The sequence below is a fragment of the Capra hircus genome, chromosome 25, assembly GCF_001704415.2.
Source record: "Capra hircus breed San Clemente chromosome 25, ASM170441v1, whole genome shotgun sequence".
NCBI lineage: Eukaryota > Metazoa > Chordata > Mammalia > Artiodactyla > Bovidae > Capra > Capra hircus.
Window position 1 is genome coordinate 27997053 of NC_030832.1, and position 18104 is coordinate 28015156.

The 18104-nt window shown below is 39.0% G+C and overlaps 1 protein-coding gene across 1 annotated transcript in view; it reads left to right on the plus strand.

Annotated features, from left to right (window-relative positions):
• Positions 1-18104, plus strand: part of TPST1 (tyrosylprotein sulfotransferase 1) — a 91217-nt gene that overhangs the window by 71624 nt on the left and 1489 nt on the right. The window contains exons 4-5 of the mRNA XM_018040970.1: positions 13988-14038; positions 16626-16672. Of these exons, the coding sequence (XP_017896459.1) occupies positions 13988-14038; positions 16626-16643 (69 nt within the window). The 3' untranslated portion in view covers positions 16644-16672. The remainder of the gene's footprint in view (positions 1-13987; positions 14039-16625; positions 16673-18104) is intronic.

An 18104-nucleotide genomic window follows, 5' to 3' on the forward strand; every position in this document is an offset into this window, starting at 1 on the left:
AAAGTCCTTATACATGGGTCTTTCTTTTGGCTCTTTTTCTTAATTATGAATTATGCTTATTTACTTCTTTGCATGTTTTATGGTTTGTTTCATACTGGACCTTTTGTATAAAAGAAGTAACCTAGATAATATTTTTCCTTTATTTTTCCCAGATAGGGCATATTTTTTCCTCTCTCAGGCAGCTGGGGTATTTGGCTGATCATTCAAATTTCAGTGAGTTAGACTGAGCTAGGGCTGAGCAGCAGTTTTAGTCAGTTTACTTCTAGATTTAAATGAAATTATGGAGATTGGATCTTTAGCCCAACCCGCAGTTTCCTGTGTTCTGAGGATGAAAGGCTGATTTCTTTGGCTTTTTAAAAATAGCAGCTGGCAGGGAGTGGGTTGAAGCTTAAATTAATTTGTTTCACCTCTGGATTGCAGCTGCAGCAGGGCCCTGGAATCTAAGGACCACACAAGTTTAGATCTCTCTCCTTTCTAGCTCTGCTTCCTCTGCTGCTTACTCAGCAGAAGTCCCTTGGGTTATAGTTATTACACCAAGAGATTTATTTTTACATCTGCGCCTCTTCTAGATTTTAATTCATCATACCAGTTTACACTGCCACTGAAAGTTCAGCTTCTTTTTGTCTTATCAGCAAAATCTTTCACCTCTGGTAGGCTTGCTTTTCTGCCTGTCTGTACGCAGATTAGGCAATTGATTCAAGATAGAAAGAGGCTCTTTGCTCACCTTTGAAGAACTCATCCTTCTCTGGAAGTCATTTAGACTTCATTGCTTCTTTGCATCCACTGCTCTTTGATGGCTCTAAAGAAAAGTTTATCCGATGTTTTCTTATCGTTTCAATGAGATCTTCATTTCATAGCCATAACGGAACTCCTTAGAACAGCATTAAGATTCTTTGTCTGCTGCATTCAGTCTTCCTTTTCAACCTCACCTCTTTTTATCCTTCAGGTCACACCACACTACCTGCCTTTCATTCTCTTGGCACATTTTTATAACCCTGTAACTTGGCACTTGCTCTTCTTGCCTTGATTAACTTGCTTCTCAGCTCACATGACGCCTCTTATGTGCCACAGATTCTTCTACTATTCTTCGTGCCTGCCTTTGCTCTTGCAGTTATAGTATTGTTTATATTATTTACTACTTCTTTTATACTAAGGATTTTTCAGAGGCATGGACCACATGTAAATTTTGTATCTTGAGCATTTGAGAGTTAGTAGGTGTTCAGTAAAATGATCGTTATTAAAAGCAAAAATAAACCTTAGACATAGAAAGAAGAATATTTCTTTGACCAAAAATACTGTGTCCTAATGTGAAGTTCTTGTAGGCAACATTTGAAGTCATAGCCCAGACAATCTGGAAATTAACACACTTCTGAGTAATTAATGAGCCAAAGAAAAAAATCACTAGAGATATTAGAAAATATTTTAAACTGAATGACAAAGAAGATACAACATATCAAAATTTGTGTTGATAATTGTTTTATAGTTGCGCATCTGTTCTATCTCAGGGAATGTACAATGTGCACGTGATAAGAATGTGTATTCTGCATGTGTTGAATGTGGTGTCCTTTAAGTATCAATTAGAAATTAAATCAGGGTTGTTAATAGTGTTTTTCAGAGCCTGTATGACATTACGTAGTTTCATTCATACTGAGCATTGTACCTGCAGAACCTCCAGGAAGAAATAGTAATGCACTGTTGTGTATGCATTGTTTTATTTCTTGTGATCAGTGATCAATGATATTTGATGTTACTATTGTGATTGTTCTGGGCACCTCACTCAAGCCATGCCCATTTAAGACAATGAACTTAACTGACAAATGTTTTGCGTGTTCTGATTCCTCTACTGATTGGTGATTCCCCCATCTCTCTCCCTCTCCTTGGGCTTCACTATTTCTTGAGACATAGCAATATTGAAATTAGGCCAATTTATAACCCTACAATGGCCTCTAAGTGTTAAGTGAAAGAAAAAGTTTTATACCTCTTACCTTAGATTAGAGCTGGAGATGATTAAGCTTAGTGAAGAGAGCATGTAGAAGGCTGAGACACAGCAAAAGCCAGACTTCTTGGCACCTTCAGTTAGCCAGGTTGTGAATGCAAAGGGCAGGCTCTTGAAGGAAATTAAAAGTTCTCCTCCAGTGAACACACAAATATTAAGAAAGCAAACAGCCCAGGTCTCCCACATTGCAGGTGGATTCTTTACCAGCTGAGCTATAAGGGAAGCCCAAAATATTCCTTTCCAAGTATTACTTCTCATTGACAATGTACTTGGTCACCCAAGAGATCTGATAGGAATGGACAGTGAGATTGTTTTTTTCATGCCTGCTAACACAGCATTCATTCTGAAGTACATGGGTCAAGGAATAATTTTGACTTTCGAGTCTTATTTAAGAAATACCTTCATAATACTGTATCTTAGATAGAAAGCAATTCCTCTGATGGATCTGAGCAAAGGAAATTAAAAACCTCCTAGAAAGGATTCATCATTCTAGATGCTGTTAAGAACATTCATGATTCATTGGAAGAGATCAAAATATCAACATTAACAGGAGTTTAGTAGAAGCTGATTCCAACTGTCATAGATGACTTGAAAGGGTTCAAGACTTCAGTGGAAGAAGTAAGAAGATGTGGAAACAGCAAGAGAACTAGAATTAGAAATAGAACCTGAGGATGCGACTGAATTGCTGTAACCTCATGATAAAACTTTAATTCATGAGGAGGTGCTTCTTCTGGATGAGCAAGAAAAGTGGTTTCTTGAGATGGACTCTACTACTGGTGAAGATGCTATGAAGATTGTTGATATGAAAACAAAGGATTTAGAATATTATATAAATTTAGAAGATAAAGCAGCAGTAGAGGTTGAGAGGATTGATTCCAGTTTTGAAAGAAGTTCTACTCTGTGGGTAAAGTGCCATCAAACAGTATTGTATGCTACAGACAAATTGTTCATGAAAGGAAGAGTCGGTGCAGCAGACATCATTGTTGTCTTATTCTTAAAAATTGCCAGAGCCACCCTGACCTTCAGCCACCACCACCCTGATGGTCAGCAGTCATTAGCATTGAGGCAAGACCTTCTACCAGCAAAATAATTATGATTCACTGGATAGTGTCAACATAACTTTTATAGGCACTGGGACACCAAAAAAATCTGTGTGACTAGCTTTGTTGTAATATTTGCTTCATTGTGGTTGTCTAGAACCAAACTCACAGTATCTCCAAGGTGTGCCTGTATTACTTCCTGTTGTTGTTGAATCAATGTAGTGACACTGATAGACATTCAACTTTGCTTTTTTCAAATGTTCATTTTTGGGACTTGAAGTCTTAAGTATCAGTGGGCTTCATGTGACTTCTTCATATATTTTTCACTTAATACATTTTACATTTCAACACGTGACTGCTGCTGTTTTATCACTAAGTCATATACAACTCTTTGCGACCCTGTGGTCTGTAGTCTGCCAGGCTCCTCTGTTTGTGGGATTTCCCAGGCAAGAATACTGAAGTAGGTGGCCATTTCCTTCTGCAGGGGATCTTGACCCAGGGATTGAAAATGCGGCTCGTGTTGCATCTCCTGCATCTCAGGTGGATTCTTTACCACTGAGTGACTCATTCTCCTAAATAGTGACCTGACAGACAAGCGAGCATACAGAGACCTCATCTTGTAGTGAAAACCTGTTGACCACGCTTTATCACCGGATGAGGACTGTGCAGACAGGCTACTGCCAGTTCCCCTATTTTTCCACCACTTTTCAACCCAGAGATGCCGCTGCTTTCCAGGGAGACAGTAGGAGTACTCAGAAGCCCTGTGCCTGCCCCTCCGAATTATTTCTTCCTCTTCTTTCCTTCTTTCCACGGATAACTTCTATCCTAAATTCTGCCATCATGGATTTAATTTTGCTGGCTCTTAAATTTCATAGAAGTGAAATCATACAGTTTATTTTGAAGAAAGGAAAAAAGCAGTCTTAGACATCAAAAAACTGATCTGAGACAACCTCTAGCCTATGGTTGATTAGAAACTGACCTTTTGTGCTCAACACTAAAATATGATGGTCTTCTCCTGGATATCAATGATCTCACAGAGCACCAACACAAGGCAGAAGTCCTCTTTAACCACGATGAACTGAGAAAAGATAAGACCACTTTGTAGTAACAATGAAATACCAAATACCCACCTCTTGCTTCTTAACCAAAAATAGCTTTATTCTCACTTCTAGTGTTCCTTTCTTTTAGATAAGATTTATTAAGATACCTATTTAGAGAGTAATCCCTGCCTGCTGGCAGCCCCCAGTCCAGAGCAAAACCCTATTTCCTTGGACTCTTCCCCAAATCACCTAACCAAAATCATGAGAGTCCTTTCTGATGCTCTTTTCCTGAGATATCCCACGTTTCCATGGTGTGTGTGTGTTCCCTTGCTTAAAGGAGTAATGAATTCAACATGTTCAACTACAGCTATATTCCTGGTAGTCTTTAGCTGGAGGGTACTGACAGTATTCTTTTGTGTCTGGTTTCTGTCCTTTAACATTCGTGAGTTTTGTGTTGTTGCATTTCACAGTAATTCATTTTTGTTTTTTAATGTGATACAATATTTGCACCACTGTTTGGACATTTGAGTTGTTTATAGTTGTAGGGATGTTTTAATGTTGATATACAATATCCTTGTACATGTCTTTTGATGAAAATGAGTATGCACTTTTGTTAAGAATATGCCTGAGAGTTACATTAGGATTTTCCAAGACAGTAGTCTTAAAATTCTTATGCTTCCAAGTGTAGCTGATTATAGCAAAAAGATGGAAAGTGAAACCTACGAAGGGAAAAGGCACATGGGGTAAAAACTCTGGAGGAAACCAGGTGCTATCTTTCAAATGTCCCTCACAGTGGAGTCGCATAGGATTTGCTTCATTCACCCAGCAACATGTGTGACAACACATGTGAATTGTTCCCAGCCAGGGAGCTCACCAGAGCTTTTGAATCCAGGATTTTTACTGGGGATTGGTCATGTAGGCATGTAGACCCCCCCAGAGAAAAAACAGATGTTCACCATAAATAAATTACTAACATAAACTAGCTGCTCAAACTGGGACAGGCCAGCCCAAGGCCTCAGACATGCAAAAACATTCCTATAGACAGAACACTCTAGGCTCAGATCCCTGGAGCCGGCCAAGAGCAGTCCTGAAAATAGGCCTTTCTTTGGAGTGCAACATTTGAGCAAAATCGCCCTGCTGAGTTAATCTTTTCCATCACAGAATGAATGAACGTATGGGTCAGAGGGCATTTGAATGTGCAAATTTAGGAGATAATGCTAAGTGACTATATTTTCTTACTAGCAGGTGTATGAGAATTTCAGTTGTTCTACATCGTCAATATTAGAGTCAATCTTTTAAAATTTTAGTCTTATAGGAGCATAGTGATGTTTTATTATGGTTAAAATAAGTATTCCTTAATAACTAAAGAGAGCAAACCCTTTTTCATGCTATTTGCCACTGAACTATGTTATGAAATGCTTTTTCAAGTCTCTTACCCAATTTTCTACGAAATCATTTGCTTTTTCCTTAATGATTTTTAGAGATTCTCTGCGTATTTTGATGTGTGATGTTTTTATGTATCTCACATATGTTCTCACACTTTGCCTTTTCTCTCCGTTAAGGCTGTCTTTTTAAGAATAGAAATTCCTGGGACTTCCTGGTGGTCCAGTGGTTTAGGTTGTTACCTAATAATGAACAGAGTTCCCTGTGCAGTATTACAGAAGGTTAATTTTAAATACAGCAATGTGTATATCTCAATCCCACACTTCCTAACTGTCCCTCCACCCATAAACATAAACTCATTCTGTAAGTCTGTGAGTCTACTTCTGTTTTGTAAGCAAGTTCATTTGTAGCATTTCTTTTTCTGTTCTGCTTATACATGGTATATCATGTATATTTCTCTTTCTGTCTGACTTATTTCGCTCAGTATGACAATCTCTCAGTCCATCCATGTTGCTGCAGGTGGCATTATTTCATTCTTTTTAATGGTTGATTCTTGAATTCATTTATTTCCAAAAGTAGAATTGAATAGAATGAGTTAACAGTATTCTATAACATAATGTCATATGTAGCCCTCAAGGTTCAGTAGGTTCCAATCAGGGAGGGCCCAGTGAAGTTGCTTCTTCTGCTTCTCTGCTTATCTGTACTGTAAATTGGCCTCAGAAACTATTCTTGGTCCATCATCTGTAAAAGTGGAGACCATTATGAAGGAATCTCTTCATTTATTTATTTTTTGTCCAACTGTCCATTCATCCGTGCATCCAGGATATACAGATAATTAAGGATCTGTCCCTCTCCTTAAGAAGTATGCTGAAAATAGATGTGTAACTAACTGTAGTTCAACATGATAACTGCCATAAATTTAAGGCATTTGGGATGCTATGTGAACACAGAACTGGCTCTACTGGATTGTCATGTTTAAAGGATAAGTTAAAAGTTCCTAGTTTGAGAAAAGAAGGAAAAAGCACCCCAGTGAAAGGAAATTGATGAAATTATTATTGACTGTACCTGTGTGTATTAACTGTCCTTCAGTGTTACTGAAAATTATGTTCAACATGTTTACCTTTGAATAGAGATGTATTCTTGCCTGGTAAGTATCCCGTAGTAAACTGATACAGTTTCTTAATCATCCTGCATGTTAAACTTTTCTCCCCTGGAAATCAACACCCTGATGTTAAGTTTGCTATATTTATATTGCTTTCTTGTAGAGGTTCCTATGTCACATTTATTACACATTCCCAATTCAATTTACATTCCAATCCATCTTGTATAGCTTCACCCAAAAGTCAGTACACCTTTTCTTAAAAACATTTTTGGAGGGTAGATGATGCTTATGAACTGATTAATATATTTCTTCTTGATATAGGGAATGTATTAATAACACTTGTCCATTGTTTGTAACACACGATTGTTGAATGCTACAGAAACCCAGTCTGAGGTTTGCAAAGCTGCCAGAATACTTTTAAGACAAATGAGAATATGTAAACATGCATGTTATCAGCTGTTTCATGTTTATATTTTAGCGATAATAAGTCTCTAGTGGGCCAGAAGAGCCCAGAGGGATTAAAGATGTAAATTTCAAAATCTAGATTCCTTTCTGTATTATCATATCTGGCCGGAGTTGTGTTTTCTCTGCATGTGAAACTATTGTTATTTCTCGAGGGGAAATGCTTTTTATATTATTAAAAATAGTGAATTGCATAACAAAACAAATAGCAGGCCATGCATGGACCAATGATGAAAGTTTGTCGTAAACTAAGAAGTAATCCAGTTCTGTGCACTTGAGTGCTCTTGGAAAGAGGATGGAAAGAAGGAAGAAGGCAGAAAGGAGGAATAAATTAGATTTGAGCTTACAGAGAAATTTGAATTCATAACCAGAGGTTATAAGACTGATCTTTTAACCCTTGGAATGTGTGTGTATGTATACACATGTGTGTACATACATGCACACACTTTGAAGAAAACAGTGAGCAAAAGCAGCACTTTAAAATCTGCAGTGCATGTAGTATGGTCATTAGTGTGTGTTTCTGGACGTTGTTTAAAATTTTTTTATTTTGAAAGAATGTTTTGAATTAAGTCATTGTTCATCTTGGGTACCCAAGCCAGAAGAAACAGACTTTTGTGACCTAATCTCAGAAATAACATTCCATCACTTTTGCCATATTCTAGTTGTTAGAATCTAGTCACTAGATCCAACTCACACTTAAAGGAAAGGAATTACACAGGTCTTAAATACCAGACACAGGGATCATCAGGGAATGTGGCCACAAACACTTTTAGCATGAAAATAATTTAGAAATAGTTTCATATTCTCCATAAGATCAAGCCAGATTCAGAATTAGGCCTCATAACATGTCTGCCACCTTTTCCTGTAAATTGTAGACGCTTGACTGTCTGAAATCCTTGGGGAACCCATCATTTTAGAAAGTCAGGTTTCTGGGTAGATGTGTCTCGTTTAGGACCAAACCTTAATATTTTGATGTAGAATTCCTCTGCATTTTGATGATGTATTTCTTTACCTTCTTAAGTAAATTATTGATCATAATTTGAATTTTTATTTCATCCAAAGGAAATTACTGTATGTGTTAGAAAATGCCCATCCTCTCTTTATATAGGATATAGAACTGTGGGTCCCTTTCTTAAAGAGCTCAAGGCTTCCTGTCTGCCTTTTACAATTCCTCTGTCTTCCTTTGCTTCATTTGTCTCTTCTCAGTTATCAGTACTTGCCCATTACCTTCCTGTTTGCTGTATCTGATGGCTATAGGTTGAAACCAAATAACTTGTGATGGTTAAAAATGTGTATAAAGGAAAAGGGACCTAAAAGCCTCGATTAAATAGAAGACTCAATCTTCAGTCTGCAGGTATGTTAATAACATCCATTTTAGCTCCATGGAGACTTTTGTTTACATCTTAATTGTAAACTGTTACTATAGGTGAGGCTGTGGTAGCAGGTGAAGTGGTATTGGGCATGGCTGGTCAGCTTCTAATTAATCTTGTAAGAAAATGGAAAGTGGCCTGAGGACAAATAACAAGAAGATGCATTGCTTGCTTCAGTCAGTATTCAGAACCTCTTCTTTCTTGGGTTTTTGAAGGTTCACAGGCAGCTTAGATAAATTCTCTTCCCTTCTCTAGCTTTGTATTCTACGTAATCCACAACTGAAGGCTTTGCTTGTAATAGAGTTGATTATACCTCACTCCACAAACTTGAATCTGACGTTAGTCAGAGTCACCTGATTTCTAGATACCACTTTTTAAAATTTTCCTTCTCTGTCATTGGTGGCCTCTTCTCAGGCTTTGCTGGTTCTCCCTCTTCTTCCCAACCTCTTAATGTTGGAATACCCCCATGCCTCAGTCTTAAGTCATCTGCTCCCTGTCTCTACCCTGAGCACCTAGGTCATCTCCTCAGGTGTCAAGTTTTAAATACCATCTATAGTTGATGATTCTCAAATTTCTGTATCCCAGCACAGACCTCTTCCGTGAATCCTAGATTTGTATTTCTGACTACTTGACATTTTCATGTATTGTCCAGTAGATGGCTCAAGCTTAACATTTCCAAATTGAACCCCTCAAAATCTGTTATATCCCAGAACCTTTCCCAACTGAGTTGATGGCAGCTTCATATTTCCAGTTGGTAATTGCTTAAGCCAAACACTGTGGAGTCATCCTTGACGCCCCTCTGCTCTTTCACATTCCACATCTAGTCTATTAGGAAATCTAGATATAATTAGGGGGGAGAAATCCACAAGGGTACTGCTGTGCACCACCTCCACCACCTCCCTGTCCTGTCCAGATTACTGCTGTTGCTCCACACCCTGTCCTTGATCCTCTGCAGACCAAACAGAGCAATTAGGGTGACCCTTTTAAAATGGAAGTTCAATCATGGTACTTAGTAACTTTCCATTTTACTACACTGGACAAATTAATGTCTCTGTGCCTCAGTTACTTCATCTGTAAAAAGAGAATAATACCTCCCTCAGAGGACTGTGGGATTTGATAAGGGGAAACATGAAACGCATGCTCAGCACCAGCCTGATGCAGAGAAAATAAAATTTAGCTGCTGTTATTATTTTTATTTCCAGTGCACCCTCTAAATCAGAAGCCTACTTTTGTTTCCTTGTTTTGCAGAGCTTGAGGTGGGAGGGTTCCCTAGGAACGTTTAGATTCTGAGTACCTAGCTCATTTCTGTCTAGTAAAATCCTCAGTTCATTAGTACCAGAGGGTAGGATGTCCAGAAACACTATTCCTTTAGCCAGAGGAAATTCCATTTCTAACTTCGCTGTTTTTATAAGTGATTCTGTACATGGTTTCTTGCACTAAATAGACACTGCTTGGTCAATAGAAAGTTCCTAACTTCTGTCAGTACCATAGCTCCTAACTTTTGAAGCATTTTTTTCCCTAAAGGATAATGAGAAGAGACAGTTTCCCACTTATTTGTTGATTGAGCCTTTTGTTTGATGTCTTATCCTGACCCCTTTTTTTTTTTTTAATTAAATTTGTGATATCACATATTTAGGGTTTTGGTGTATTTTTTTCCCGCTTCATATAAGCCTTACCTCTCTGAAACTATTGATTCCTGGAAGACACTTATAATATTTAATGTTCCCACTCATATTTTCTGTTATGTCTTGCTGGTTTTTACAACGAACCAAAAAGAAAAGGAAGAATTTAACGATAAGAATTTTCTAATACTAATAGCTGCAGAGCATAGTATAAAGGGAGAGTGCTGAGCTGGGGGCTTCTGAGCCTCCTGCTGCACTGACTAGCCGTTTGACGCGGTGGGCTTGTGTTGCGCCTTCTACTTGAATTCTGGCAGAAGAAGCTGAGAGAGAGAAGACTCGGTTCCTGAAAGGGTGTGAGGAATATAAGAAGTTTGTTAGGGACCAAACCTGCTAACAGTGGAAGGGGTCCTGGGGCAAGGATACTGGTTTTGGTTCATAAAGGAGCCAGGGTACAGGACCCTAGGTCTGAGCAGCTTATGCCCAGGGCTTGGAGAAGGGGGCTTCGGACTCAGTTCCCTGAATAGAGGGAGAAGGAAAGACTTGAGAGTCTGATAAAAAGCTAAAACAAAAAGCCTATTCTGATAGCTTGAGCCTCTGTTTTGATATAGTGTCTGCTTGCCCCAGAGATAGTAGACAGAAGCACCATGGTAGTTAGCACGATACAGACACTTCCTATGTCAGAAAGCTGGAGCAGTAATACAGTGTTAGATGTCAGTTGTATCTCAGTAAAACTAGGGGGAAACGAACAGAACTGGAGCAATCTCTGGACTCTGAGGCTGGGGTAAAGCAAATAGGATTCTTACCTGTGGATTCTTTGGAGAGCAGCTAGGCTAGCTCTGCAGCGGCCTGGGGCTATTTGGAGGAGTGGGGGCAGCTTTTGACCCTCCCAGCAGCTGCACCGTTGTTATCCTGCACCCCCACCTCAGTTTCCAGTGTGATACGTTGCTAAAGAAATAGCAAGTCTCCTCGGTGCTTTAATTTAGGCTTCCTAGGACTGTAGCAGAGACCCTAAAGAATAGACTAGGTTTTAGAAATTGCAGAGGAAGAGACAGGAAAAAAGTACATTCATTCTCTGAGTCTGAGGGAATAGTGCTACTTTTAGAAGTGAAAGCCAGCTTATACCCAAGTGAAACTCTGTAAGTTAGTAAGCTTTAGTATTCACCATTTAAAAGATTGTTCTGTGCTTGGGGGGCGAGGGGGCGGCTACCCACTGACTCTTCTCAGTAACAATCCATAGTTTCTTTCTGTAGTTTCTCAACATTTATCAAAGCTGTTGCTGATGGAAACCTTCCTCACTTGATTAACATGAATAGTTCCCAATTTTTTGCTGTTGTTGACAGTGTTGAAAGAGACATCTTTGTACTTAAATAAATTGTGTGTGTGTGAAAGAGCAAGCCTAGTAAATTCTTAAGCTATTGGCTTAATTTGTTCAGTTTTTTTTTTTCTGAAGTATAGTATACATACAGAAAAGTATACAAACCACAGCTCAGTAAATAGTCACAAAATGCACACGTTTATAATCACTACCCATATCAAGACAGAAGATCACCAGCACCCTACAAGCTTCTCTCATCCTTCTTCCCAAGCCCTGCCACTCCACTCTTCCCCACAGTAGACACTATCCTGGTTTCTAACATCAGAGTTCCCTTGCCTATTTTTGAACTTAAAAAATTTTTAATGGAGAAACTTGCCTGGTGGTTCAGTGGTTGAGAATCTGCCTTGCAATGTAGGGGACACGAGTTTGATCCCTGGTTGGGGAACTAAGATCCCACATGCCTTGGAGCAGCTAAGCCTGCATGCCACATCTAGAGAATCCGTGCCCCACAACTGAAAGATCCCGCACGACACAACTAAGACTCAGTGCAGCCAAATAAATAAATATAAACAAAATTTTAATGGAAACATATGTTATATTATTTTTTGGAGTCTCATCATTATGTATTTGGATTCATCTAGGTTGTTGTTATAGCATTAGTTCATTTCTAAAACTTCAGGATGAAAAAATAAATAAATAAAACTTCAGGATGGCATGTCATTATATACATAAACACATTTATTTATTCATTCTAACTGCACTGCTCTGCAGGGCCACCTTTGTGATAAACCAATTATCTGTAAATGAGGGTCTGTTTCTGGATTCTTCATTCTGTTTCATTAATATATGTGTCAGTCTTTGTGCCAAAACCTTACCGTCTTGATTATAGCTATGTTTTTTGTATGTATGTGTTTTTTGTATGTTTTGTTGTTGTTCAGTTGCTAAGTTGTGTCTAACTCTTTGCAACCCCCTGAACTGCAGCACACCAGGCTTCCCTGTCCTCCACTATCACCTGGAGTTTGCTCAAGTTCATGTCTGTTGAGTTGGCGATGCTATCTAACCATCTCATCCTCTGCCTCCCTCTTCTTTGGCCTTCAGTCTTTCCCAGCATCAGGGTCTTTTCCAGTGAGTCAACTCTTCGCATCAGGTGGCCAGTGTATTGGAGCTTCAGTTCCAGCATTAGTCTTTCCACTGATTCAGAGCTGATTTCCTTTATGATTGACTGGTTTGATCTCCGTGCAGTCCAAGGGACTCTCTAGAGTCTTCTCTAGTACCACAATTCAAAAACATCAATTCTTTAGCACTCACCCTTTTTATGGTACAACTCTCACATCCCTACATAACTACTACTAGAAAAACCATAGCTTTGACTGTGTCTTTGCTTTTTAATATGCTGTCTGGTTTGTCAGAGCTTTCCTTCCAAGAAGCAAATGTCTTCTAATTTCATGGCTGCAGTCACCATCCACAGTGATTTTGGAGCCCACGAAAAGAAAAACTTTTACTGCTTCTACTTTTTCTACTTTCCCCACTTCTTTTGTATGTTTAATGTAACTTAATTATAGCTGAATAATAATGTCTTAACTTCCCTGGTGGCTCAGACGGTAAAGTGTCTGCCTACAATGCAGGAGACCCGGGTTCAATCCCTTGGTTGGGAAGATCTGGAGAAGGAAATGGCAACCCACTCCAGTATTCTTGCCTGGAAAATTCCATGGACGGTAGAACCTGGTAGGCTACAGTCCATGAGGTTGCAAAGAGTTGGACACAACTGAGCAACTTCACTTTCAATAATGTCTTAATATATTTTAGAATAAGTCCTTCCACCTTGGTTTTTTTAAGATTACCTTGATAATTTTTGGCCCTATTCAATTCCACACAACTTTTATAATCAGCTTGAAATTACCCCTTTTTCTTCCCCCAAAAAGCATGCTAGAGTTTATATTGGAAATCCTGTGAGGAGGATGGACAGCTTTATTATATTGAATGTTACAAACCCTGAAAGTGGTGTGTCTATCTGGTCTTTGATTTCTCTCAATAATATTTTATGGTTTCCTATGTAAAGATCCTACACATCTTTTTAAAAACTATTCCCTAATTGTTGCTGCTTTTAGAAACATAACTTTACATATTGAAAAGTGCAAGTTTTTAATTATAAGATTTCATGAGGTTAAAAGTATATATCATTTTAAGAACCACCTAATATTCAAATTACTATGGGAATATTGGGTATGTTAAGAAAAGTAAAGCTAGAGATTTCAGAAGGAAATCAGGAGGAGCCTGTTCATAAATAGTGTGACTTCTTTGCTGGATGCTGGAGAGAGATGGCCAAGGGCTTACTTTCTCAGCTATTAATAAAATAATTGGAACTTGGAATACTAGGATGCTTTTCTTTCTTCTTTAGAGATTCTAAGCCTTCTCCCAGGCAGCCCACATTTGGGAGCACCTAGGCAAGAGTAGAGCAGGTGGGGTCAGAGTGAATAGAAATTTCACTCAGTCCTCAACTCTGGCTGCTCTTGAACTGACAGACTTCCTTCCTATTCCAAAACTCACCAAGAGTGAAGCAGTGAACCCACCCACCATCAGGCAATGCAAGCTTCCCAAAGCGATGATGACAGTGCCTATTTCCTTAAATTTATACTTGGCTTTTATTTTTTTTCTAGGTCTATAAAGGAGAATTTCAGCTACCTGAATTTCTTAAAGAAAAACCTCAGGTACTGTATCTGCTTCCTCCTCTTGGTGTAATAATAAATGGGCTCTTGCATTGAAGTCATCCTCTCAATGAGATAATGATATATGCTGGGGGTAGAAAGACTGGCTTCTAGTAATTGTTGATTTTATCACTTAACATAGTCTCAATTTCAGAGTGCTCAGTGTCTTCCAAAGCTAGGGAAATACTTTATTGATAACTAAAATCTGATTGCTTGAGGTCACTCACAAGCCTCACAGTATCGCACAAATAAGGAACCTGCCTTGGTGAATCTGCTCCAGGCTTCTGATACCTTACTTGAAATAATAATGTACAGCCAACCTTTGTTCATATTACGTGTACATCATTGCCTTTTGGTTTTCCTCATTTGGAGCCTAGAAGACTCATGAGTACATTTTACAAGTTCACCAAGCTGGGACTGGGTGATGTGAGTTTAAAGCTTATAACTTTTACTTTTTAAAAAAATTAGAGCAGATCCAGAGGTCTCCTTGTCATGTTACACTATCACTTACTTGAATTCCAGTATTGTTCCTTGAGTTGAAGAGGAATAGGTGATGTTATGGCCAACAGATGTAGAGTAGCCCAGAGTGTCCTGCAAGAGCGTATCTCCTGCCGTTCCTGTGTAGTCGTAGGAAGAAGTCAGTGACTATTGCCTGAGCCAAGAGAAGATGTCCCTGTCCAACATGGTGATAATGCATGTCGCTTCCAGGTTGCTGCTAACAACAATTAGCTTGTTAATAGGAAATGAGGACCCAGCACTGAATTCAGTCACTAAAAGTGTTCCAGATCTGGGTTGTTGAGGGGAACCTCACAGACTGTATGAAGTTGTGTTGCCTGAAGCAAGACTAGAGTAAACAGGCTTTTCTCTAAGAGTAGCTGTATCTCAACCAAAGTCAAAAACTCTGTCTTCTCAGATCCTTGTCTTAAAACAACCATTAATAATTGATACATATTACTTGAGTATTTTAAACTACTTTCATGGTATATGCTCATTAACATATATTTAATTTTAATCCATCCATCCATTCATTTATTCAACAACTGTCTACTGAATCACTTTTATGTGTGAGAAATTGGAATGTGTCTTCAAGACTCTGATCAACTTTTGCAAACAAGGGGACACAGAGGCCCTGAGCGTTGGCTGGGCAAGATGCACCAGAAACCTGGATGAATTCATGAACAAGTGGTCACTTACAGGCTATGGCAGCTGGAGCAGGAGAATAATCCAAGAGGCAGCCTTAAAGAAATGTCCAATCCAAAGGCTGTTTTGCATAATAAATCTGAAGGAGTCAAGAAAGGGACTTTAAGACTGAAATTAATGGGACAGCCCTGATTCACAGCATACATAAAAATCCTTTCCAGGTTTATTATAGAACTCAATGTGAAAGGCAAAATAATAAAGTGTTTAGGAGGCAATAGAGAATTTCTTGATGACCTTAAGAGGCAAAGATTTCTTAAACATTATAAAAAATACTAATCATTAATTTTAAAATGGATAAGTTGGACTACATTAAAATTGAGAATGTTTACTTATTAGAAAGCATCATATAAAAAAGTACACCTTAAGTAGGAGAAAATTTTGAAACAAAAGATTCATCAATATAGAGAATTTCTGTAATAAAGAAAAGATAACAAAAAATAGAGTAAAAGGCTTAATATAGGCACTTCAAGCCCCCTGTTCAGGTTAGTTTCATTTAATGCATCACATAGGTACTTAGAAAAAGAGCCTATAAAAGGCTTTGATTTAACTCCTAATAAAGAGAAAACTGAAGCCCACAGAATCTCACATCTGATCTTTCGTTAGAATTCTCACAGAACTCAAAAAAGCACTGTACTTAAGATTACAGTTTTGGGAATTCCCTGGCAGTCCAGTGGTTAGGACTCAACGATTCCACTGCCAGGGACCTGGGTTCGATCCCTGATCTGGGAACTAAGATTACACAAGCCTTGCAGTGTGGTAAAACAACAACAACAAAAAGCAAGTTTATAGTTTTACTATAAAGGAAACAAGTCAAGACCAACCCAGTGAAGAAACACATAAGACAAGGTCAGGGAGAGTCTCAAACTCAGAGCTTCTGTGCCCTTCTCCGAGGTGGGCAGGTACGTCTCCCTCACAGCACATCCATGTGTTCACCAACCAGGGTGCTCCACTGAACTTCAGCATCCAGAGTTTTATTGAAGTCTAATTACATAGGCGTGATTGACTGACTCACTGTGGTAGAATTGAACTCAATCCCCAAAGTCCCCTACCCAGCAGCTGGGCTGGGTCAGGGCCCCAGCCCTCAAATCACAGGTTGGTCTTCCTTGTGGTCAGCCCTCATACTGAGTCATCTTATTTCTTAGCAGATACTCAGGTATAATCTAAGGGGCTCATAAATAACAAAGACATTCATGTTACCTGGAAAATTCCTAGGATTTAGTCTCCCTTCTAAGAACCAGAGACAAAAGCCAGTCTTCTTTACTGTCAGCAGTAGCAGACAGAATTCAATAGGAAGTCTAATCAGAGCCTGCAAGCTACATCTGATATTTCAACAAGAGCAGTCACTTCTCATGCTGACCGACTTTAAAACATCTTTTGCTTCCTTCCACAGTCTGAGCAAGTGGAGTAGCAGAGCCAGGAACCTCTTACATACATGAGGTGAGGTTGGGGACACTGCTGGCCTGGACCTTTGGGTTTCACTCTCGTAGGAGGCAGCGCGGTGGGGTGGGGAGCACAGCTCTGGAGTCAGTTCACCTGGATTGGAATCTTGACTGTGTTTGGCATTGAGCAGACTACTTAACTTCTCTGTGTCTTCGTTTCTTCATCTGTAAAGTGAGGACAGTGTAAATAAGAGATTGGTAGAATGAACCATAGTAATGTCTGCCAGAGCCTGACACACAGTAAGCACTCAGTTGTTATTTTCAGTATGAGGAGGGGTGTTAAATGGTAAAATATTTTAGCCGAAAGAAACACCCTCAACCACCTGTTTGCTGATAAGGAAACTGATCCTAGAGAGACCAGTTTATCGGTCGCGGTCACATCACAGGTTGGAAGAACCCAGTAGTAATGAGCGCCATCTTCTGACGTCCAGCCAGGGTTTCTTTCGCCACCCATGCTGCTTCCTCTGTGTGCGGCATGTGCCAACATTTTTGCGCTAATACTTTTGCTTGGTTGGTTTTTCAAGTCTGCCCTTGCTGATGTTAATGCATTAAGGTGTTATATGTTTATAAGCCATGCTGTCTTGTAGTTGAGGGCTACAGTGTGGGGCAGGCCTTCTTGGCCCCCTTTCTGTCTGAGTGATCATCAGGTACATGTCTTGGATTCCAGTGGCAAAGCTGATTCTGAACTTAGACCTCCTGACGTGGCTGTTCAGACCTCACACCACTCTCCCAGATTTTAAGATTCCATTTTGGTCTGAATAATGTGGTTATGTTGTAGACCAGGGGTCCCCAGCCTCTGGGATCTAATGCCTGATGATCTGAGATGGAGCTGATGCAATAATAATAGAAATGAAGTGCACAATAAATGTAATGTGCTTGAATCATCTTGAAACCGTCCCCCTACCCCTGGTCCATTGATAAATTATCTTCCATGAAACCGGTCCCTTGTTTGCTTGTTGAGGTCCCTGGTGCCAAAAAAGCTTTCATTAAAATCTGATTTTTATCATAGTTTTGTTTGCTATTCTATTTTTACTTTATATAATAGCCATGTATTGACTGTGTACTCCATACCAGGCATGAAATACCAAGCATCACATATATATAGTATATGAATAATATATGATAAATGATATCTTTAAGATCTATGAATTATTCATATATATACACACACACATATATATGAATCATTTCATTCAAGTCTGGCAAGTAGGTGGTATTTTTTCTGTTCTACTAATGAGAAAACTGAGATTGAAAATTCAGTCTGAATAAAACTTTTATGATGTGCTGTGTATTAATAGATTACAGATAGAAAAAAGTGAACACTGCTATACCATGTCAAAATTACCAACGACAGTGAATTAGTACTATTCATAGGTCTTAGGATTTATGATTGTCTTTTGCTAAGGAGCAAAATGTATAGACTTAAACTC